This window comes from Stereum hirsutum (genome assembly GCF_000264905.1).
Source record: "Stereum hirsutum FP-91666 SS1 unplaced genomic scaffold STEHIscaffold_3, whole genome shotgun sequence".
In the NCBI taxonomy this organism is placed as follows: Eukaryota; Fungi; Basidiomycota; class Agaricomycetes; order Russulales; family Stereaceae; genus Stereum; species Stereum hirsutum.
The window spans coordinates 3,009,619-3,031,175 of NW_006763133.1; the positions used below are offsets into that span (position 1 = coordinate 3,009,619).

Genomic DNA, 21,557 nt, shown 5'->3' on the forward strand with positions numbered 1-21,557 from the left:
CACCACTCAAATCCTCGACTCAACGCTCTCCCCACGCACATAAGCCACCACAGGCATCCCCTCCGCTAACTCCTGCTCCTCCCCTCCCCTAATACCCTTCGCCCCTCCCTTACTCTCGAGACTATCCGCACGGATAACAGCCGGCACAGGCATCGTAATCGTAATCCTCGGCACTCCTTTCTCGATATCGTACTCCTCCGTGTTGCTCGTCATCGTGCCGTCCTTGGACCGAAGCACAACCCCCACGAACCGCGCAAACCTCGACTTGCTCTCTCCTCCTTCTCCTCCTATCCCTACCTCGGCATTTCTCTCCTTCCTTCCCCTCCTCTCAAACCGCTTCGTAAACCTCGACCCCTCCATCCCCTCCATCCCCTCCCCACCCCTCAACCCCTCCCCCATCCCCATCCTTCGCACCACCGACCTCAACCCCATCCCCATCCTCCCCATCCTCCCCATCCTTACCCGCTCTTCTTCTCGCTTCCTCGCCTTGGTTCTGCCTCTGATTCGAAGAACACCCCAAACCGTACATATGAGCATGATAGGCAGGATGAAGGCCAGGGCTAGGCCTATGGATTTGAGGAGTTCGGTTGGGGGGAGGTGGGCGGAGATGGAGGCGTGGATGTGCGTGGCTATGGGGGATGAGGAGGAGAGGGTGGAGTATGAGGAGGGAGGAGAGGCAGAGGGGGAGGGGGAGGGAGAGGGGGAGGGGGAGGGGAGGAGGGGGATGAGGTTGTGGATTGTGTACATTGTGATTGGTGATGGTGATGGGTGGGGGTAGGGGTTGGTGGTAGTGGTTGGTGGTAGTGGTGCGTGCGTTCGAAGCGTGAGTGGTATTTGGATGTGGATGTGTGTGTGGATGTGTGTGGATGGTAAGCTCTCGAAATCTGAGTAGGGAGTCTGGTTCGTGGTAGAGCAGGCGGTCAAGGGATGAGAGACGAAAGACGAGAGCAGGAGAGACCAGTGACGAAAGACGAGAGTTGGGAAATGAGAGAAAGATATCCTTGTCTGCTACCTCACTCGTAGGTACGCACGCCCTCACATTTTATACTCTTCTACTGTACCAATTCTTCCTCCTCGCCCCTTCCTGCCAGTCCTCCGGTCTGAAACCTCGCGGAACTGACGGCCACTGGCCAGTGAGTATAAGTCTCACATCTCACATTTCGCATCTGACATCCTTGCGCTTCGGCCCATGGTCACCCCAAGTCCTGGTGGCTCGTAACTGGAGTCTAGATCGTGAGTGTTGGTTGGAAGATACTGATACTGACACCTTCAGATTTTCGGATTTTCGGATTTTTTTGTTCAACTCGAGTCGGTAGACAGCTGGGCCTGCGTCAGTGTGGCGGTGGCGTATACGCGAGACTGTCGCGTCTCAGTCCCAGTCCAAGCCTCAGACAGACCAAAATGCGGGCCTCCATGGCCACCGACAGGTCCTAACATACATACTCATCGCTCCCTCATCTAGCTCAACTTGCCTGCGTTCCGTGTGCACTCAAACTCAGAGGGGTTTCCTCATACTTAGTATGATCGTACACCGACTTTAACTGCTACCGTGTATCATGTATCATCGACTATGTTTTTGTACACCCGTCATATTCACGAATGAAAGAAATAATACATCCATTGACCCCATGTCCGCAACAAGACTCCGACTGATTACAAAAGTGTACAAAACGACCCTATCTTTCCATCACACACACACACACACACACACACAAATTACAATACAATGGCCAATCTAGAGGCTACAAGCGGTCTGAATCATGCTACGGTACGGTACGAGACGAGACAAGACGATGTCAATCCACGAGTCATAAGTCATACAGTTAGCATAAGGGAAAGACATATAGCATACAGCCCAACGATTCAGAGCAAGAAAAAACAGCGCGTCCGAAGCTGAGGGGGCTTTGTGGAACAGAGAGAGAGGACACGCAGAAAGGAGTTGCGAGGGCGAGCAAAGAGCATGAGGACCAAGAAAGATCAAGAAACGGGCATGCGGTGGTTCAGAGGCACGGCAGACAGAAGAGAGACGAGAGACCGTGCAGAGGCATAGCAAGCAGGCATCATGAGTCCGGGTCGAGGCAGGAAGCGCAACAGAGGCAGAGGGGAAGAAAGACCAAGAATCCGAGGTGTCAGGGATCGAGAAAAGGAGACAAGCAGGCCGAGTCCAAAAGCGATAGCAGAGTCAGAGAGCGTTCATAGTAGCGATCACTTCGTCTTCCACTTCGCGATACTCCCCGGCAAACCCTTCACACTCGGAACCTTCTTCGCATGCTCCTTCGCCATCTTATCATGTTCCTTAATCAGCTCCTTCAGCTTCTTCTGGCTCTCTGCGCCGACACGGTGAGCTTCCGTCAGGGCGTCGAGAGAGCGTTGGGAATAATCGGTGTAGGCTTGTTCGAGAGCGAGGAGGGTGTTGTAGGTGGTGACGCTGCGGTGGATGTTAGTATGACTGAATGGTGGAGACGAGAGCAAAGCTAAGATGGAGGAAGGATGACGGGGTGAGAGGGTCGTACTTATCCTCATGCAGCTCATCAAGGTCCTCCATGGCTCGCATCAGAAGCTTCGTCTTCAACTGTCGAGTACTATCGCGCACACCGTCGTACTTGGATTGTATTCCATACTTGATGGCGTCTGTGATCTTGTTGATGGTCTGAAAGAGGGATTAATATTCGTTCATGTCTTTCTGCATGGTACAACAAAACTAACCTCATAGATGACCTCAAGTGGGTCGTCTGTGGCTAGACGCTCTTCCCGTGGACGAAGACGATTACCGATGGAACCCTGGCGGACAGGTTGCTCGAACCGGGAAGGAACGTCCTGAGCGTTGGTTTTTGAGCTCGCAGAGGCCAATGTTTGACGCGGTGGATCCGCTACATAGTGCATCCATGTTAGCTTGGCTGTAGTTGAGGATAGAGTTGGCGGAGAGCATACCGGTTCGAGGACGAGATGGCTGCACAGAGCCATGCAAGTTAAGATACCCCGCTTTCGGTGTGAACGCGAGTGGAGAAGGCCGTTCCTCGACTGCGCGTTGCTTTCCACGAGCTTTCGACGACATCGCTGGTACACAATTGAGCTAACGATACGGCGCAGGATGAAAGGTTGATAACTCACGCTGGCGCGTTCTCTCTTCTGTCGTTGCAACAATAGGTTCAGCCTCGCCTTCCCCGTGTTCATCTTGCAATCCCCCCACGACCGTGACGTCCATATCCTCTTCCTCACGTTCCAAGAACGAAACGCTCTTCCGATGCCTCTCGACGCTCGTCGCTCCTCTCTGTGGCGGCGACGACATAGACACGTTCCGGACCTCCAAAGGTGTATGTACCTGTTGGCCGTGAGACTGGGGAGATTGAATAATAACGTCGTAGGCTTTGCTTCTGACAGTGAATTCACCAATATCTGGCAGGAGAGTTGCGTCGGGGTCACTTTCGACGGTGTCGACAAGAGGTGCGGGTGGAGGCGAAGGGCTGGGGGACTGGGCTGGAGCTTGGGTGGCGTAGGCCGTAGTGGCCGTTCTTTCACGGGAAGGCTGTTCAGGAAGTACTTCCATCTCCTCGGGCTCGCCATGGGATCCCGTTCGGCTGGGAGGAGCCATGATAACATCCTGCGACCGACGAAGTTGAGCAGAAGAACAGACTTAAGCCTGGCGGTACTTACTTCAAAGGTTCCTGCTTTGGACTTGAATCCGGGATGAAGTTGAGCGGTGATTGGTTGACGCTGTGGAACAGTATGATAAATATATAAAGCGCATGATGATATAGAGACAAGGCATGCCTCTTTATCCTGCCTTGCATCGGCCATTGGGACATCGGTCTGTATCAAGCGCTCAATGCATCAGCACACAAACAGTTAATTATGAAAGGCGACCTACACCAGTCACAGCTGTGCTCGACTTTCGGCCAGGGAGCGACCTAACTGTGGTCTGAAGAACGGCGATGATGAGTACAACCTGGACAAACAACCAAAATCTTGCTTGCCTCTTTGACCGACGGTGGCTCCGGTATCACTTCAGCAGCATTCTCCACAACCTCCATGGTTTCCCAATCTTTAGCTACCAGTTCCGAGTCAGACGGCCCCGCCATGACCTCGTCAGCAGAGACGAGATGCTCTCCACGAAGTTTTGCGGCGTCTCCAGACAATTCCTTGCTCTTCGGCGAGAACTTCTCATCGAGCCATGGTGCCTTGTTCGACTTGTTCGACTTGGCTGCTGGTTTCGCCTTCGTTGCTTCGTTGTTGGTCGTTACGGAATTTGGACTCGTGGACTAGGACATGGTCAAATCGGTCATGGACGTTAAGTGAATGAAAGAGACATACGACTTTGCCCGCTGCCCGTGTTTTCGCAGCAGCCCTAGTCTCCCTAGGAGACGATGAGAAAGGCTGAATCTCATCTTCCACAGCAGACCCATCCTCATCTTCATCCTGGTTTCCTGAGCGCCGATCGTTCTTCACGACAGCAGAAGCAGCAGCCTTCTTCGCCCCACGCTTCGTTTTGGACGACTTGATGACCTTCGTCGCTTTCGGGGGTTCGGAATCCGAAGATAGATCCTCAGGCAAAGGTCGAGCACCACGCTTTCCAGACTTCTTCCCGCCAGCAGGTGCACGTGTCGTAGGCTTCGTTGTCCTCGTTTTCGCTGGAGGACCCGGAGGTTCAGAGTCAGATTCCTTGGGAAGTGGCGGTGGCGGGTTCTCCTTCTTCGTGATTATAGCCCGAGGACGAGGTTTGGTAGGAGCTATGGCCTGCGCATTCTTCTGGGGAGTAACCTTGCCATCCTTCCCTTTCATACCAGAGATGAGAGGCTTCGTCACAGGAAGGACAGTGGGTGGCGAACTAGACCTCTGTGGCGACGAAGGAGGCAACGTATTGAATGCAAAAGTGGACGTCGAAGGGGCAGTGACTCGAGCCGGGTGTGAACCCGGAATCTCGTCGAAATCGATCTCAATAGCCTCAGCTCGAGTCGAAGGGCGGGCGGGATGAGATGTTTTGTCCTTCTTGGCCCCGTATTTCTTGGTGGTCCGGGTAGTAGCGTTGTTGCGAGATTTGGTGACTTGAGAGTCTGATCGGGCGGCAGCGGATTTGGTTGGTTTCGCAGATGCTTCTGATGCACGAATACGCTTGGGCGAGGGGGGCGCAGTGGTCTCGTCGTTGACGAGAAAAGGATTATCGTCACGGTCTTCTTGTGCTCCACGCTTGCGCTTAGTCCCAACTGTCCGAGTGGTATCTTCCGTTGGCTTGGGAGGCGAGGGAATGACTGTAGGATCCTTTCTAACTCTAGGCCGATCTACGATACAATTGAGCTCTGGATTGAAAACTAACAGACGATATAATTCACCTTCTGAAGTGGGAACCAAAGTTTCGCTGTCGTCTGCACGCGCTTTACCTGGGTATATGCGCCCGTTTTAGTCGTCGCACCATACAACAAGAACAGAAACACCGACCTTTGGTCTTTGTGATCGCCGCTCTGGGCTTCGCAACAACCTGGGGAAGAACAGGAGCTGGAGGAAGAGGAAGAGGAGAGTTCGTTTCCTTCGCGCCCTCTTCGGTGCCACTTTCCTGCGAACTATTCCCCGCAGCTACCACATTCGCGATCTTCTTCGAGGCAGCGGCAGCAGACGCCCTTGTAGATCTCCTCGGAGCGGGAGACTCTTCTCCTTCCTCTTCCTCCATAGGCTCTTCGACCACATCATTCCTCTTCTGCTTTACCTCCTTCGCTTTCGGCGGCTGTGGAACAGATTTTCTATCGGCTGGACGGGTTTGGGTCTTGATCGTCGCCGCAGACTGAGACGGAGGGCTGGGAGGACGTTCGTCATCGTCTTCGTACTCGAGCTCCTTCGCGATCGCTTTCTTCTTCTTCAGCTTCCCCTTCGATGCCGTCGCCTCTGCCTTCTCTGGAGCCGCTTCGACCTGACCCTCACTGACGAAGGAGCTCACAACCCTTCTTCCCCTCCCTCCTTTCCCTTTAACCGGAGGCGCTCTGTCCGACTCCGACCCCGAATGACCATCCTCGTCGATCTCAGACTCCTCTGCGACTGCACGCCTCTTGACAGGAGCTTTGTTTTGCTTCGATGATTTGGGTGACTTCTTCTCCTGCTGCGTCGCGGTAGGGTTGCTGGCGAATGAACCGACGACCTTTCGTCCACGTCCCCTGACAGGTGGAGCCCTATCCGACTCTGAACCTGAAGAAGGATCAGTGACCTCTTCTTCCGCCTTGCCCTCGCCGCCCCCAGAGCCCTGTTGTCCTCCCCACTTCCTACCTCTGCCGGCGCCACTATTCTCCTTCGTCACACGAGTAGGCGCAGTCTTCGAAGCACCAGCACCGGGAGGAGCGTCGAATAGCTTCTTCGGCACCGCAACTATCTCATGCTCAGACAACTCAGAGAGCTCCTCGTCGCTCGCTCCGAAGACGCCGTCACGCATCATTTTACTCTGGGTCCTGGGGAGCTGGCCGGATGAAGCAATAGTGGGAGATCGACCGCGGGTCAGTGTGGGAGGGGCTTGGACCTGAACTTGGATTGTGAGTGCAGGATGTGTAGGGTGACGGGGAGCTTGAGGTCCCCGAGGTGGGGTAGCCGGTGTTGGGAGACAATGGGTCGGTGCGGGAATGGAAACAGGAATGGGAATGGGATAAGAAGTGATCGGTTTGCACGCGCTGGGTGCGTGGATCGACAAGTTGCCACTGCGACGGGAGTCGGGTTTGCTCTCATTGTCGGAAGAGTCTATGTATTATGGTAAAAGAGTGTAAGAAGGTGTATTTCAGGTGAATAGAGACACGTACCATCTGCTTGTAGACTCTTGACCTTTTCCTGTACGAGATATTGAGCCCCACTGCAACCAAAGAAGAAGAAAACATAAGACCATCAACGACTCACATCGTACGAAGGGGGTGGGGGCAAGTCGTCGGATGGATCTGCCCCTAACGTCGTTCTCACGAGAGAGAAGCGATGTCTCGACCTCACCACCGCCGTGCCATCCTTGAAGGTTATGGACCCCTGCTCGCATAAAAATTAGCCCCATAACACTACTGAAAACGAAACATGAGCAGTACGTACCATGCCGCGTTTGGTGACCGTGGTCACGAACCTGTCGACGTCGGATTTTCGAAGTCGGAAAGTCATAGAAGATGGATCATGACCCTCGGCTGGCGCCATGGGCAGGTCACCGAACATGGCCGGCGAGGACATTAGAACTTGAATAGACCCGGAAGAGCTTTCCACCTTGACCTGCTTGACGGTCTTGAATGGAACTCTGATCGTCTCGCACGCACCGTTGTCCTGTCGTGGGGGTCAACTCGATGTCTAGCAATGCTCTTAAAGGATAAGCGGACAAATTACGCACGTCGACGGTATATATTGCATGTTGACGATCGAATATCAGGCGTTCGGGGGAACGGAATGCAGAATTCCCGATGACAATCTCCGCCACAGAAAATGGCTGGGGGCTGTGAGCATGGAGACTTATCAGCTTGGGAGAAACACGCCATAGTGAGAATAATAACTGACAACGTTATATCACTGGCAAGAATATCTATGACTTTCGAATGCATCTCTTCCCATTCGCGTATGTTCGTGGTGCTAATCAATAGCCGACAAATTGCATCCCCGGCATTACTCTGTGTCCCTTCAAAAGCCTCCTTGATGAATTTCTCGCGAACACGCGGGGAGGAGACCTTGAGTGGAGGTATCAATGGAGCGAGCAAGTCCAGGAGGCCCTCCAACGGGAGATAATCTGAAATAGTGTGAGCCGCAGGAAAATCATGGCATAAATCGGCGTTATTTACCTTTCGTATGAAGGATAAGTCGACCTAGTCGATGCCTGGGACCAGAAAGCACTTTAGCATGAGGGAGATCAGACTCGAAGAAAAAGCGTCCTCACCCTCCAAGAACACTCGGTTTGCGGAGTTTTTGTTGGTTTTCGGGATGAGAACTTGCCGTTTGGGAGAGTAGCCGGTAGGCCTGCAGCATCAGCCCAGATTTGAGCGCATATATCCAGTTTTTTTTTTAGTCAGAGAAGGAGTAATGAGTAAAGCATGTACGACACAGGAAGCGAACAAAAGAGAGTTGCACGTACCAAATCGCGTAACTTGCCACTGTGGATGACTGTCGTGGTCGCGGTAGGCTCGGATGGGAAGAAAGTAAGGCAGAGGTTGGCGTAGAAAGCTTGACCGACAGAAGTCTTGACCTTGTGGCTATCTGACTTGGGAGTTTCTGTGGCTCTAATTGGCGTGGATTGCGCTAAGATGTTATGCGTAAACATACCGGAGTCGTGATCGTCCAAGTAATCCTGCAGATGCCGTGACATGAATTCGCTTGAACGACCAGCCAGATAGTTTGCGACTCACAAGCACCCCGGACAGAAGTTGCGCTGCCAAGTCATCCCAGTATAGTCTATCAGGACTACCGTCTCGTACTTCCGCATTGACAATCTTGTCGGCTGTGATTATGGTAAAAACGCGGACGGAAAGTTGTAAGGAAAGCAGAGGAAAAGATTCATAAAGAGGCCGAAAAGAGCGTCGGAAAACTTGACAGGCTGCCTCTGTATCCACTTTTCGGACAGATCTAGAGTCTTCGAACTTGGAAAAGCAAGTCAGAGAGTACTTGTGGCCCCTAAAGTACGACAGGACTCACCAGGCTGTCAAGACATGCCGAGATCTCGGCAACGCAGTCTTTGAGCTCTTGTTTCCATGGCCCAGCCTGTCGTTTGAGCTCGTGGATGAGCTCTTGAATCATTCCAGACTTTTTCTCCATAGGTCAAAGAAAGCGACGGTCTAGCTTGAGCCTGAGAGGAGGGAGATGTGCGACATGTCCAAGGTCAAGCCAAGTCTTCGGAAAACAGGGGCCAACGACGCGTTCGCCGTTCGAGCTCCGCGACGCGATCACGTGGATATTCCTCGCGGCGCGCTGAGCGCTCGGCTACTTCCGCGTCCGCTCTCTTCCGAAGTTCCGCTTTGGCTTGAGTTCTGCGGCGCTGCCGCCTGCGTCAGTCTTTGGTCATTCTCGTCATCAGTCTTTTTGCGCGCGATTGTTTTACGCCCGCTCACTTTTCACCTTATTCATTTTGTGACTATGCAGCTTCAGAAGAGCCTCACAATGTACTTGTCGGTCCCGAAAAGAATTGGTGCTGCCGTCTCACACCGCCGCAACTCCACTGATGTTGAAGCCTTCTCGATCCCTTCGATCCCTTCGCCCAGCTGAACGAGTATATAGACCGTCAGGAGGGTTGTGTCTCTCTCTTGTCCCACCCCTCAGCGACATCTCGACCTCAAGACCGGAAACCTAGGACCGCAAGACCACCGCCGCCGCCACGACTTATCATGCCTTTCTTTTCTTCCCTTTCCGCTCCTTCCTCTCCCCGCTCAATGTGGCCTCTCAAACGCAATATCAAGACTCGATGCTTAGCCGATGGAGAGGTTATTTGGTCGCCGGACCTTCATGCTGCCTTCTTGGAAGGTATGAATGCTTCAGTGTATGACATTGTATCGTAGTTGACGTTTTAAGACAGCCCTCGCACTATATCCTCCGATGGGTAAGCGTCGAGTGAAGATGCGGTCTCGCGACATAGACTCCCCCGAACAACCTAGCCTCGGGCGATGCCAGCTCATCCAAGAGTACTTGCACCAGAAGACCGGAAGAACCCGCTCGCGCAGACAGATCTCAAGCCACCTGCAGCAACTCGCCCTCGTGTACAAGAACGACGTCAAGAGTGAGCTGCCTCCTTGGCAGTTCTTTGATTGTACCACTAAACACAATCTTTTGCAGTGAAGAGGCTTATCTATGGGAGTAACCCTAGGACGAGTGAAGCATTGCTCCCTGCTGACAGAGATGCCACTCCTACGCAAGGTGAAGCCTCCTCATTCTCTGTGAATGATATTCCGTCTTATTTAATTGATTACACCAGATTCATTATTTCAAAGTACTCATCCTCAGATTGTCGTCACACCGGCGGAAGAACTGCCGTTTGTGTTTGGTCCGGGGCCGTCGCAGTCGGAGCCTACCATTTCTGAAAGCCATGGATCCGACACCAAATCCTCTATTCAAGCTCACTTCTCGGAACCTCGCTTTGGGGCTATCCCTGTTCCTACTAGCTCGAACGCGTCCCTGTCGACCCGCCGCAAGACCAACAGACCAGCCTTGCATATCGACTTTCTTCCGCCGCCTCGGATTCAATCTACGGGCAGGGCCATCTCAAAGGGTACAATGCAACCACCTCCCAACCCACCCACCAGCTACTTCTCTGTCCGTACTGGCCTAGCACCATCTACTGACGCGAGCCGGATCCCTGTGACGCCCATCGACCAAATTATCCACACGCCTGACATGCCTCCCGAACTGCCCCGTCGTGCCACCTGCAAGTCCGTGTTTCAAACCACCTCCGAGCAAGGTCACTCCCCCGACAACTTGACTCCCTTGTCACCTTGCGACCTTCAGGCCTGCTACTTTGTCTCTTCACCCATGTCTAGCGACTCTGGGGCTCCCGCTCTTCTCCAGCCTCACGTGGCCAATTATCCTTCTAAGCCTTCTCTTTCGCTCGGCTCTCCTTATGGGCATTTTCTCAGCTCTCCTCTCGAATCCTCCTACTTCGTTTCCCAGGCCCAACCACCCTCTGCCTCACGTCCGTCTCGCAAGGGCATGAATCTTCCCAAGCTGATATTACATCGCAAGAATTCGCCTGTGCCAACTCCTCCGCTTTCGCCTTCGTACTACTACATGGGACAGACCACCGGCACTCCGGGATCGGTACGGTCATTCGAGGATGCAGTTATCAGAGCTTTTACGGACTTGCAGTTGGATTCGCCGCTGATGATTAGACCGTTGGGGAAACGCTCGCGGTCTGGCTCGTCGGCCCCGTGTCCTTCTGCAGTCTAGGTGGATGTCTAGATTCAATCACGGGCTATTTCTGCATCACTTTCACGTATCCGCCAACAACCTCGAATCTCTGTGTCCTTGTACGAGCTCCAAGCTCTGTCTCCCCGATTTTCTTTCACTCTGTTCCTGCGTCACCTTCGATACTCCCAACATCCCGGTCTGGCCCGTACCCTCAGTATACCTTCTTCACCCAGCGATACCTGTCTTGTTCATGGTATATTATAATATCCCCTGTCATCATCGGAACCCTTACGTCAGGACCTTTCCAGGTACATCTATATTCTTGGGATACTTAACCACTGTCGTCTCGCTGTCCCTCCCCCTTAGCTTTCCACCGTCTATTACTTCAATTCCTAGTACACCACGCTCGCTTACTGTATTTCTACCTTGTCCATTGTTATAATAGCTGTCACTCGTTTGTTGTATACCACCGCCCTATGTAGCCCTCACGATGAGACTTCGCCACAGTGCCGTTCTCAAAGCTCTTGCTCTTGGTACGATATGAACTCCGATGACAAGGGAATGCTGACATCGGCGGGCGGCTCTGTTTCCATCTACGACTCGGATCTCATAGTCGCATCACCGAGTATGCCCTTTGGAAACGTGAAGCTAATCCGTCTTTTTAGGCCGGTACTGTTCTCGATATTGTATGGTCAGTCGTCATTGTTTAGCTGCTTCGCCATACCGTTATTCTAACTATTGTGGCTATTTCTTCGTTTTCTTGCATAGGGGGTCATGCCTGAGTGCACCGATTTTTGACTTTATCAGGGCTCAGGCCTGAGCGGCCCTCGGCATCCTACTTTTACATTTATATCGTAAGCGCTGAGACCACGGCGACCATCATAGTCGTGGCATCGGGATTATAAAGAACAGCTCTCGCAGGCCGGGGGGCGTAACGTCGAAGAGTTCACCTTTCCTCTCCCATCCATCTTGCCCAGCCGATCCGTATTCTGTCCTACGTGTTGTCCTCGAATTTGACCAAAACAACCACCAATTAAAGTGGTGCTGTCAGAAATATGTCCGGAACGACTGCTGAGAGCCTGATCACAGTCATAGGAGCTGTGATCACTTTCGTGGGTATGTCTTCCTGCGGCTCATCAATGGACAAAAGGGAACAACAAGCAACCTCCAACAGCGTATATAAGTATCCTTCAGTATCCTGTCATATGGTATAGACTCTTGAAGTACGGCGGAGAAGGTGTGTAGTTTCACCTCGCAGGCTCTCGTATCTATCGACTCATTTTGATTCATCAGGAATCTCCGTCCCAACTCAATTGATACTCGCCCTCTCTTACCTTACGTTCTACTTCCTCCCACTTCTCGGTCCCTCTCCCTCTATCCTTTCGTACTTCCCTCCCTTCTGGGCTTCCGTTATATTCATTTTCTTCTTCGTTCCTTTCCCTCTCTACACCCTCTACCTCCTCCACATACGTTCTCTGTCACTCCGGCCTGCTTCTCTTTCCCCTTCTGAGAAATTCCAGTACAATGGGATTATGTTTCTGTGTCTCGTTCTTTCCCTCACCTTCAACTATAAGTGGTATGGATGGGGTGCGCGCCTGAGGATCGTGGGAGGACAAGGCTCTTGGGGTTTAGGATGGCTGTACGAGATCTTGTGGGCCTTCGGGACGTATTCGGCGGCGATGGGTGTCTGGCCACAATTGATCGAATGTGAGAGGGAAGGGAGGGAGGCGCTTATTCGGGATCCATGGTTGATGGCTTACCTGGGATTGTTGTTTTTCTACCCGGCGATGAGGGTCCTTGGGTGCGTAGTTCTCTTCCACTCTTTTATTTTTATGGCCTCTTTTCTCTACTACACTGAATGTACTTTGGCGTTGAATAGGGCGTTGGTTGGTCTGACCCTCCAAATCTGGGATCCCCTTGCATTCTATTCCTCCCTCTTTACGACACTGCTCTTCACCTACTACTTCATCAAGATATTCATCATACGCACCTCTGCACCTTCTCTCTCACTTCCTACATTCTCTTCGTCGTCGGCCGCGCCAAGACGGAGGAACCAGAGCTGGAATTGGCCTTGGAAGCGAAGTCAGGGCGTGGCTCTTTCTGGGGAGGAAGAACCGCTGTATAATGGATTGAGTAGCACTCCCACTACGGCTAGTGGAAACCCGTGGTTAGTCTCTTCTCATAGATATGTGTCTCGTTTTTGTGCTGTGGTGTTTCTCTGACATGTGGATGGTCCGTTTGACAATATCTAGGATTGACGATTTAGATCAGGGTAGCGAGAGCTCCGACGAGCAGGCCATCGTTCGTCCACACACAACACTCGCTCGTGAGGAATAAAAGGTTAGAGCTGCATTGTGGAGTTCTCTTCAGGTTAGTGTACGATTCGTACCCATGCTTGCATGTTTCATAAATATATGCAGCGACACGCGAGACGCCGCTGCTCAGAAGGCCGAAACATTAACGGAGAATTTTTGGCAGAAGCCGCACCAGACGAAGGCAGATTACTGGACGAGGCTGTCCAACTGTCCAGCAGAGGCAGAATTGTCAATTCACGATACAAAAAGACCTGTGAGACGTTGTCATGGCTTTGGGCATGCTGGTCGGACATCCCCTCGAAGGGCTTTTGTTGAAGGCTTTGGGCGAAGGAAATATATCAGTAGAAGTAGCGAGATCGAGAAGAGGATGCGATGTGCTCGGAGCGGCGGGCGCAGACGAAGTCCATGAAAGCGCGCCATGCCGCGGGATCGTGTCAGATGTCTGTGTCAATGCCTCGTGGCGCGTGATGACGTCGGCATCAGCCTGCGCTGTCTTAGCGAGCCATCGTCGACCTCAACCTTCGCAGCGTAAAGCCTCAGAATCTGTCTATCCCAGTATCTGTGCGTTGTTCGTGTCGTCGTGGTCAATGCGATAGTATCGACCAGTGTAATACGATAATCTGTTTCTTCACTGTCTCTTTGTGTCACGACATCATCTCTCGAACATTTGCAACATGCCGAACGCGAAAGCATCTTCGAGCACGGGAGGCAGACCTGCAAAGGTACTTGATCGTTGAACCCGCTGATTTGGCAGTTGTATTGACCGCCACTCCTTATGGGTGTAACAGAAACGCAAGTTCATATCTAGAAGACATCTACGAAAGGTTCGGCTCCAAGTTCCTGCTTCGTCAACGGCATTCAACTAACCCAGGTCTTACAGTATTCATGGTTGCCAGATGTTTTGCGCTTAAAGAATAGCGTACGCTCAATTTAATGTTTCATTATCCTCATCGCTCACAATATATTCTTGTTCTGTAGATCGTGTACCATATTTTCTTTCCTGTTTTGACGATGACGATTCTGGCGATCGCTGTGGCATACCTGTCCCACAGCGGCAAGTCTGTGAGCATCACGAACTCCGTCACGCCTTTGTTAGCTGTTGTGGTGGGTCCTCGATATCATATAATTTCATGTTGTTTCCCCTCCATCTGAGTCATTTTGTTTGGTGCAGGTCGGTCTCATCCTGGTGTTTAGGTATGTTCCAGTGTGGCACCTCAATTGTAACTTACTCACTACTTTCTCCTTTGAAGGAATGGGTACGTATGCTTCTAGAAGCATCCATGGTCAACCATTCTGAGATCAACAATCCAGAACCTCTTATGATCGTTACTACGAAGGTCGAAAGACCTTTGGTTCCCTGACCTCCAATGTACGCCTGGTGAATCTCATGATCCTAGTTTGAACTGATACCTACTGCTGCACCATATAGGTCCGCAATCTTTCCCGTCTCATCTGGATATATGTCTCCTTCCCACCCCAGGACGACGTCGTCAAGGGCAAATCTCCAACACCATCTCTCACACCAACCCAACTCAGCCAGCGGAAAGCTGAAATGCTCAAACTCTGTCTCACGTTCGCCTATGCCGTAAAACATTACCTGCGCGAGGAAGATGGCCTGAACTGGAACGATTACATCGGTGTCGTACCACACTCTTTCCTCAAGGTTCACGATCCCCGTACGAGATCGACTTCGGCGGCTTCTTCGACAAGGAAAGGTACATATAACGCAACTGATGTACTGGCTAGTCCTGAGGATTCCAGGTCCGGGAGCATGGAAAGACTGATCGGGAGGACTGCTGACGTCGAACAAGGGGATATGGAGGAAACTCCGGCAGCGACGAAAAGGGTGAGGGTGAAGAGGAGCAAAGATAAGATACCCACAGCGAGGACGGCTCTCTTGGGCCCTGAGTACCAGACCATCACCTTTGACTCGCACACGGAATCGACGATACCTCTCCCGCTTGTGTACGCTTGTCTCTTTGAAAATATTTACAGTCTTGGTTTACCGCTGATATCTGCTCATAGAGTTGCACACGAAATCACGCGGTACCTTTTCGCATTCCGTCGAGAAGGTTATCTCGAAACTGTCGGTCCTGCTGGTAAGTGAGATTACTTACGTCCCAGGAATAAATCACACTAAAAGGGTCCTACAGGTACCAACTCTATGAACCTGATGTAAGACCACTCAGTGTTCGCCGTCGTATGCCACTAATATCCTTTCTCCTCTGAAGTGTCCAGAGCATGGTCGACCAAATGACCTCACTTGAACGCATAGCGAACACGCCCATTCCCAAATCCTGTAGGCCTCACCCATCTCATGCCAAATTCGCCTTACTCATCCCTCCGTCGTAGACGGTATTCATCTCAAGCAATGCGTCTTCCTGTACCTATTCGCGCTCCCTTTCACCCTCGTCAAAGAGCTCGGCTGGGCCATGGTCCCTGTCGTGACAGTCGTCGCTTTCACATTAATGGGCATTGAGGGTATAGCGGAGGAAATTGAGATGCCCTTCGGTGCGTTCTTGAACAGCATGATTTTTAAATACAAGAAGTCTGACAAGGACTCGATAACTTGTCGGCAGGCTATGACGACTCTGACCTTCCACTCGGTAAGCTGCAGTGTTGAATAATTGCCTGTCTCCATCTTTCTAAATTCTCCTCAGACCGATACTGTTTGGATCTCAAAGAAGAGGTTGAGTGAGTCCGCCTGGCATATTCCCTTCTCACTTACTGTACTCAATTTCATCGACCTCTAGGTACATCATCAACAGGCTGTCCGAGGGAGGTCAAGGTGGCAACTGGCATGATGACGGAGAGGGAGACGATTGATGACGAAGAATTGACGACCAGCTAACGAATTTCATACCCACCCACAATTGTAAACATCGCATATGGAAATCTTGGAATCTCATGCAAGGGCGTCGCAGCTTCTACTGAGCCTTGTGTTTGCACGCCATTGTCGTCCATGCTGGAAGTTTCATGCGAAAGGGATCCAATAAAGACTCTACAATACTCGATAACAACGGCAAGCTAAGCAAACTCTGGTGAACAGAACTCTCCGGGTCCGTACGGCTATAGAAACGTTAGACAGTCAGTAGAACTTACAGCCATATGAGTACAGCAGACACGAACCTTGGATGTGAGCGAGGTAAGGCCTGCGGAGTTCTCACTCGTCTGACGTCCGCTTTGAGGGCCTGGTTTAGGCTTAGTACCCTTGGAGAAAGCATCCAAGATCTTCTTCGTAGACTCGTCCGTCAAGTCCTCCTGTTCGACCGATCAGATATTCGTCTCTCGAGGGCAAAATATACAAAAACGCACGTAGAAATCATCCCCAACAACCATCATTGGTGCATTACTGCAGGCACCCTGGCACTCGACCTCAATGACCGTGAATTTCCCGTCCTTCGTTGTCTCGCCGGGTTTGATACCGCCTAGGTGCTTGCACACGGTGTCCAGGATCTCGTTCGAACCGCGAAGCATACATGGTGTGGTTGTGCAAACTTGGACGAAGTTATCACCGATCGGTTCACTGTACCCATGCAAGAGCGTAGACGTAGGGATGGTCAGTAGGCAGACCGGTTGTGCAATGCGAGCGGAACGTACCGGTTGAACATAGTGTAGAAGGTCGCCACCTCGTACACACGCATAGGAGGCATCTCCAACAGCTTCGCAACATAGTTCATAACGCTAATACTGGTCCATCCCTTGTTCTGCCTTTGGCCTAGGTCCAGCAAAGGAATAACGGCGGCTTTCTTGTACTGAGGTGGGTAGTGAGAGATGATGTCCTGTGCGCGCTTCATGTTCTCCGCATTGAATTCAAATGGGATCTATTCTCCTACATAAGCATAAAGAGTTAAAATGGTACATACCGACAGACATACCTTAGGGTTATTATAAGTAGTATCCCGGTGCTAAAATTCCATTTGTATGAGCTTTCCGAGTAGTAGGATGGAGGTGAAGGAATAGTCCACGAACAACGAACAAGGCATCGGATCGTCTTGACGAAGATGTAGCGAATTGTCTTGCCGACCGTGTTGGTCGGGGAAGGCATACGCGTTTGGGAAGTCGGGCGAACAAGGACATGGCGGTGGTGACAGTGGCAAGAATATTGGGCTCGCTGTCGTAGACAGCGTTGACGTTGACCTGGAGGAGACAGCCGCACGTTGCCGAGCCAATCGTTGTGCTCGTAAATGGTGCTTGTGGCCCAAGTGTGGCGCACCACATCCTTCGTCGCTTTTTGTCATGACTGAAGCAAATCGAGATCTTTCTACAAAGATGTTGTGAATACTTCGGGGGGATAGAGTCTCGTACTTACCCCATGCGCTTTAGCTCTTTCCTAAAGAGATGTCTCGTGTAGTATTCTCCCTGCCTCTTGTAGTAATCGGTTTCGCCGCTCACAAATGTTCTATAAGGCACATTTGATTTTGTACATTTACACCAGAAAAGGTCCTTGACGTGACAATAGCCAAGGATCCTGAACAATATTGTAAGACGATAGCGGAAGTAGATATACCCATCAGCGAGCCAAATCGATCATAGACCTCCTCCATCTCTCAGCAAGTTCGTTCGCCTTCAAAACCACACCAGCGGCCGCCTTGCTCAACCTGGCCTCCGCCATACCCCCACCACCTTTGACCAGAAGCCCCTTTTCCAGACGCGTAAAAACTTGACCAGCCCACTCTCCGGTACCCAACAATAGCGCTGTGTGTTCTAGTCCTAATGACCTCCCGCCATCCAGTTCTGCACACCCATCCAATACTATGAGTGCTAGTTCGAGTGCCATGGTCAGCACTCGCGCCTCTTTGTCTTCTCGGTTTTTTGGCTGCGATGCATTCGACATCTCCTCGTCATCACTGTCATCGTCTTCGTCCGGAGAACTGGAGACTGGCCGGGTGCCTAACGTGACTGCGAGTTCGAGAGCGTCCGGTGCCACAACGGCCAGCCATTCCGGCGCATGTCTGGCGGCGTGTACTAGCACTGCGAGCGTTGCCAGGAAATGCGAGAGCACGACGGCACTCAACACGAGTCCCGTCCCTGCACCCTGATATCGATGTAACTTCTCTCGTTGTGCAGTCCTATCCTCCCGAGCCTGCTCGTCTCTCAGGAACAACCAAAACCGACTGATTAGAGGGTATATAAAGGATTCGACAGCGACATCCATGAAGGTGGCCACTCGAGGTTGCTGCAGAGTCGAGGATCGAATGTTGTGTACAGTTTGCGACGTGCTCGGCCGGTGCATCTCGGTAACTTTGGCAGGTTGACGGACTCGTAAACGACGCTCGCGAATGAGCTCTGGAGCGCTTTGTTCGGTTGTTTCCTTCGTGTTTTCGATAGATTTTCGGGAGATAGATGTAAGTAGGCCTTGTACTTGTGATGTTGCTTCGCTCCGGGTGTAGCGGTCGTGCAGAGCTGGGGGAAGACGCTTGGTGGGGAACTCGAGCTTGTCACTTATGAGAGGCCGGACTACGGCGGCATCTGGGAGCGGAAGGTCTGCGAGTTCGCGGGCGCCAAGAGCTAGAGCATTGAGCATCACGTAGCGTTGGTCGGTCGAATACTGGTTCTTGAAGAACTCTTCGATGATTGCACTGCACACAGTCAGATAAATACTAGGCCATATAGTCGATGAGTGAAGGAACTTACGGCGCGGCTCTACGAGGACAGCATGCTACGAGAGCATTGAGCGCTGCCTGCCGCTTGTAGTCAAAACCTTCTAGCTCGTAGTTATTGTTTAGGCCGATAAGCCCATACACCAGATTCACAGCATTCTCCTCTGCGTGACAAGTGCATACGTTCGTCAGAAAGCGTAACCATAAATAACGGTGGGAGATCAGCTCACGAAGTTCTGTTCCAAAGTTTCTCTTTCGCCTAATCAACTCTTCAGCGGTGTTCAGTCCCATCTCAATCTTGTCTGCCTCCTGACTCTCCTGCTCACTCTTCATACCGCTCGTGTGTCGTATCAGCTCGCCGAGCTGTGCTAAATAAACCGGCCTCGTGATCTTGTTGCGACCTAAGCGCACTGTCGGATCCTTCTCGTACTCCTCGAGTTCTGATGGAGTAGGAGACGCAGACCGGGAGGATGTAGGCGACGCATAGCCAGTGAGAGAATCGTCTGAGTCGTATCCGCCCGCTGCAGGTAGTGATACAGGCTTGTTCTCCTGTGAAGGACCAATGGCATCTTCGATTAAGAGGTCCTCCAGCTTCAGCTCGATGGGTTCTCCGGAATCATCCTTTGGAGATTGGGCGTCCGCGTCTCTCTCGGCGATGAGAGTGCGTACTTCTCGGGACCATAGCTTGCCACCATCATCTCCGTTCCAATCGCCAAAATTAAGAGACTTGCCGGTTCGACTAGCGATCTCTTCGGCGACGAGCATACCGCAACGTCGAACAGATGGGTCCAGGTGGCCGATGTATGTGCCGATACAGCGTATGAAGGGAGAATGAAACGATAGTTCTGTTAGGATCGGAGAGTTGTTCGGGAGGTACGAGATGGTGGTGAGAAGGAGAAGCGTCATGTCTATGATGTAGATTAAGTTTAGGCCGTGGACGATGGATTCATGACGAATGACTAACAGTGATGTCGGGAAAGAAGTGAATGCTTGATGTGTTCTGAGGAGGACCAAACATCGAGTGTTTTGTCCAGCAGAGCCCCAAGTCCTGAAAGTCGCAGATAATCAGCCTAACCACCGCTATGACTGAAGTCTAGGGGCTTACCGTCTTCATCTACCACCCCGACCTGCGAGCTTGCGGCCCAGCAAGCAAAGACTCTTGCATGTCCTTCGGGCCACTCTCTCCCAAGTATTATTGCGACAATATTATCCCACAATTCATTCTTCTTGTTGAGTGGTCCCAGAAGGCCGCGAAAAAGCTCGGATTCACCCTTGACAAGCGCTCTGGTGCGAGGTAATGGGTCAAGAGCAGATTCAATCCGTATGACGTGGCCGAACAGCGAGGTAACGATGCTCTGTACCGTCAACGATGATGACAACGAGCTCAAAAGCTCTGCCCAAAAGTCAGTATAGCTTGACGGGTCTGGGCCACCCGACAAACGGTCACGAATCGCTGGGAGGACGGAGGCAAAAAAAGAAGGCTGAGAGGGAATATTCGGTGGCGACGGTGGAAACGCCCCAATGCTCACAAGCCGCGCGAAGAGATAGGCGACCGATGGAATGCTACCTGGACCATGTCAAGCCACTTTACATTCGAGCTGAAAAGTTGTGTCAAACGAACCTTTCCTATTATTGGTGGCAAGCGTATGAACCAGTACCTCAGACCGAGAGCATACATTCGCATAGTACGGCCCCTGCTCTAACTCTGGTGGCGTGGTGTTTTTGCCGGCAAGACCATTGGCTACCTTTGGAGGTACAGAAACGACATTCTTGACAATGTCTTCCCACGCCATCTCAGATTGTGGACTTTTCGTGGTGAAGATAGCAGAGTGCAATCGGTCGATTGGGTATGCCTTCGACAATCTTGCCAGCACGTCCAATGAATACGGCGTAAAGGGCAGAGAAAGCAGCGTGGAGTACGCATGCAGCACAACCTGTCCCGCAGAGGAGTTGGAGTACGAAAACGCGTCTGGAACAAAGTATTGGTCGATCAACGGTGTCATTTTCTGTTCCGAGAGGATCGGGTGCCAGTGAGGGATTACATGCTCAAGGATGGCGCGTTGTAGAGGAGGTAGATGTCGAGTAGCATGTAATGCGTCAGCGGGGATTGGCGACGTGTTAAATGACCGATATTGTGGTGGTAGGAGATTCAAGCATTCGAGAGGAGCCGCTACGAGAGCTAGTAGAGTTGGTAGATCCGCAATGGGTGTTTGAAGGCGATTAATGACCTCCCGGATCTGGGAAGCAGCTTCTGCGGTCATTAGCTCCAGTGAAGAAGATACAGCAACTAGACGCAAATGAGAATCTTTGCTTCTACTGAGAACGAGTGGTCTACTCACTTGAAGGCTATGTGCAACTACTCGTATATCGCCACCTCGTCCTGATGAAGGATATGAGCAATGTGTCGATATACAATGCTTGGTGTTTTGATTTTGTCAGCACCCAATCGTTCAATGAGTCCAGCTTCGGAGGACAGATGTAATCAGGAACATAGCGTACAAGATTCGTCAAGCTCGGTCGGTGGTAGGAAGAAAGAAAGAGAGAAGGGGCACACAGTTACAGTCTGTGGCGTCATTGCAAATACGCGCTGTTTCTAGTTAACGCCACCGTGGCGCAGGTATGGCCTCATCTCCTCAGTTTCAGGGTATTTGAGGGCAAGTGAGTCTTACTTGAGTTCACATTATGAAGACGGTTCACAGTATAGATTATAGTACATGTAATTGGGCATAGACGGGGCACAGTCATTATCAATACATCTTAGAAACGATCACCACAAAGAAACCCGTACAGCGACAGAACCACTACTAGTGCATGGCGGCTC

General features: G+C 51.7%; 7 protein-coding genes across 7 annotated transcripts; 3 read left to right on the forward strand and 4 right to left on the reverse strand.

The window, feature by feature from the left end:
- Positions 1-6: 6 nt before the first annotated feature.
- Positions 7-747, reverse strand: STEHIDRAFT_154210 (uncharacterized protein; the record flags this gene model as incomplete). The annotated part of the gene is made up of 1 exon (XM_007301276.1): positions 7-747. The coding sequence occupies one exon, from the start codon at positions 745-747 to the stop codon at positions 7-9; it is 741 nt and encodes a 246-aa protein (XP_007301338.1).
- Positions 748-2,205: 1,458 nt separating this feature from the next.
- STEHIDRAFT_154211 (uncharacterized protein) lies at positions 2,206-8,739 on the reverse strand (the record flags this gene model as incomplete). The annotated part of the gene is made up of 21 exons (XM_007301277.1): positions 2,206-2,428; positions 2,514-2,650; positions 2,707-2,870; positions 2,932-3,057; positions 3,112-3,601; positions 3,655-3,810; positions 3,869-3,919; positions 3,957-4,259; positions 4,312-5,276; positions 5,328-5,375; positions 5,434-6,711; positions 6,771-6,798; positions 6,865-6,984; positions 7,045-7,266; positions 7,331-7,433; positions 7,495-7,720; positions 7,773-7,807; positions 7,868-7,947; positions 8,063-8,275; positions 8,334-8,564; positions 8,620-8,739. The coding sequence occupies 21 exons, from the start codon at positions 8,737-8,739 to the stop codon at positions 2,206-2,208; spliced, it is 5,319 nt and encodes a 1,772-aa protein (XP_007301339.1).
- Positions 8,740-9,217: 478 nt separating this feature from the next.
- Positions 9,218-11,288, forward strand: STEHIDRAFT_137820 (TEA-domain-containing protein). The gene is made up of 4 exons (XM_007301278.1): positions 9,218-9,441; positions 9,494-9,694; positions 9,751-9,831; positions 9,890-11,288. The coding sequence occupies exons 1-4, from the start codon at positions 9,306-9,308 to the stop codon at positions 10,855-10,857; spliced, it is 1,386 nt and encodes a 461-aa protein (XP_007301340.1). The 5' UTR covers positions 9,218-9,305; the 3' UTR covers positions 10,858-11,288.
- A 585-nt stretch (positions 11,289-11,873) lies between these two features.
- Positions 11,874-13,155, forward strand: STEHIDRAFT_129239 (uncharacterized protein; the record flags this gene model as incomplete). Its single annotated transcript, XM_007301279.1, has 5 exons — positions 11,874-11,934; positions 11,993-12,055; positions 12,112-12,619; positions 12,698-12,951; positions 13,085-13,155. 5 exons carry the CDS (start codon positions 11,874-11,876, stop codon positions 13,153-13,155), a joined length of 957 nt encoding a protein of 318 aa, XP_007301341.1.
- Positions 13,156-13,645: 490 nt separating this feature from the next.
- On the forward strand, positions 13,646-16,044 carry STEHIDRAFT_119397 (uncharacterized protein). Its single transcript, XM_007301280.1, has 14 exons — positions 13,646-13,855; positions 13,922-13,957; positions 14,014-14,052; positions 14,112-14,237; positions 14,305-14,332; positions 14,444-14,502; positions 14,563-15,098; positions 15,159-15,232; positions 15,287-15,308; positions 15,365-15,432; positions 15,486-15,644; positions 15,713-15,739; positions 15,794-15,827; positions 15,887-16,044. The coding sequence occupies exons 1-14, from the start codon at positions 13,808-13,810 to the stop codon at positions 15,957-15,959; spliced, it is 1,329 nt and encodes a 442-aa protein (XP_007301342.1). The 5' UTR covers positions 13,646-13,807; the 3' UTR covers positions 15,960-16,044.
- A 56-nt stretch (positions 16,045-16,100) lies between these two features.
- On the reverse strand, positions 16,101-17,265 carry STEHIDRAFT_166582 (uncharacterized protein). Its single transcript, XM_007301281.1, has 6 exons — positions 17,106-17,265; positions 17,012-17,041; positions 16,734-16,957; positions 16,449-16,659; positions 16,263-16,394; positions 16,101-16,202 (listed from the first exon to the last, which is right to left on the reverse strand). The coding sequence occupies exons 1-6, from the start codon at positions 17,211-17,213 to the stop codon at positions 16,161-16,163; spliced, it is 747 nt and encodes a 248-aa protein (XP_007301343.1). The 5' UTR covers positions 17,214-17,265; the 3' UTR covers positions 16,101-16,160.
- A 278-nt stretch (positions 17,266-17,543) lies between these two features.
- Positions 17,544-20,997, reverse strand: STEHIDRAFT_166583 (uncharacterized protein; the record flags this gene model as incomplete). The annotated part of the gene is made up of 6 exons (XM_007301282.1): positions 17,544-18,715; positions 18,771-18,900; positions 18,967-19,644; positions 19,701-19,784; positions 19,842-20,303; positions 20,358-20,997. The coding sequence occupies 6 exons, from the start codon at positions 20,995-20,997 to the stop codon at positions 17,647-17,649; spliced, it is 3,063 nt and encodes a 1,020-aa protein (XP_007301344.1). The 3' UTR covers positions 17,544-17,646.
- Positions 20,998-21,557: the final 560 nt, after the last annotated feature.

What these genes read in the sequence shown, in the direction of transcription:
- STEHIDRAFT_119397 (XM_007301280.1), top strand. Translation starts at nt 13,808, where the DNA reads ATGCCGAACGCGAAAGCATCTTCGAGCACGGGAGGCAGACCTGCAAAG. An exon ending in CGCCTTTGTTAGCTGTTGTG is followed by an intron (nt 14,238 to 14,304) that starts GTGGGTCCTCGA and finishes TGTTTGGTGCAG; the next exon opens with GTCGGTCTCATCCTGGTGTT. An exon ending in ACCAACTCTATGAACCTGAT is followed by an intron (nt 15,309 to 15,364) that starts GTAAGACCACTC and finishes TCTCCTCTGAAG; the next exon opens with TGTCCAGAGCATGGTCGACC.
- STEHIDRAFT_166582 (XM_007301281.1), bottom strand. Translation starts at nt 17,213, where the DNA reads ATGTCCTTGTTCGCCCGACTTCCCAAACGCGTATGCCTTCCCCGACCA. An exon ending in GATCCGATGCCTTGTTCGTT is followed by an intron (nt 17,042 to 17,105) that starts GTTCGTGGACTA and finishes ATGGAATTTTAG; the next exon opens with CACCGGGATACTACTTATAA. An exon ending in TTCTACACTATGTTCAACCG is followed by an intron (nt 16,660 to 16,733) that starts GTACGTTCCGCT and finishes GCATGGGTACAG; the next exon opens with TGAACCGATCGGTGATAACT.
- STEHIDRAFT_137820 (XM_007301278.1), top strand. Translation starts at nt 9,306, where the DNA reads ATGCCTTTCTTTTCTTCCCTTTCCGCTCCTTCCTCTCCCCGCTCAATG. An exon ending in GTACAAGAACGACGTCAAGA is followed by an intron (nt 9,695 to 9,750) that starts GTGAGCTGCCTC and finishes AATCTTTTGCAG; the next exon opens with TGAAGAGGCTTATCTATGGG. An exon ending in AGATGCCACTCCTACGCAAG is followed by an intron (nt 9,832 to 9,889) that starts GTGAAGCCTCCT and finishes TGATTACACCAG; the next exon opens with ATTCATTATTTCAAAGTACT.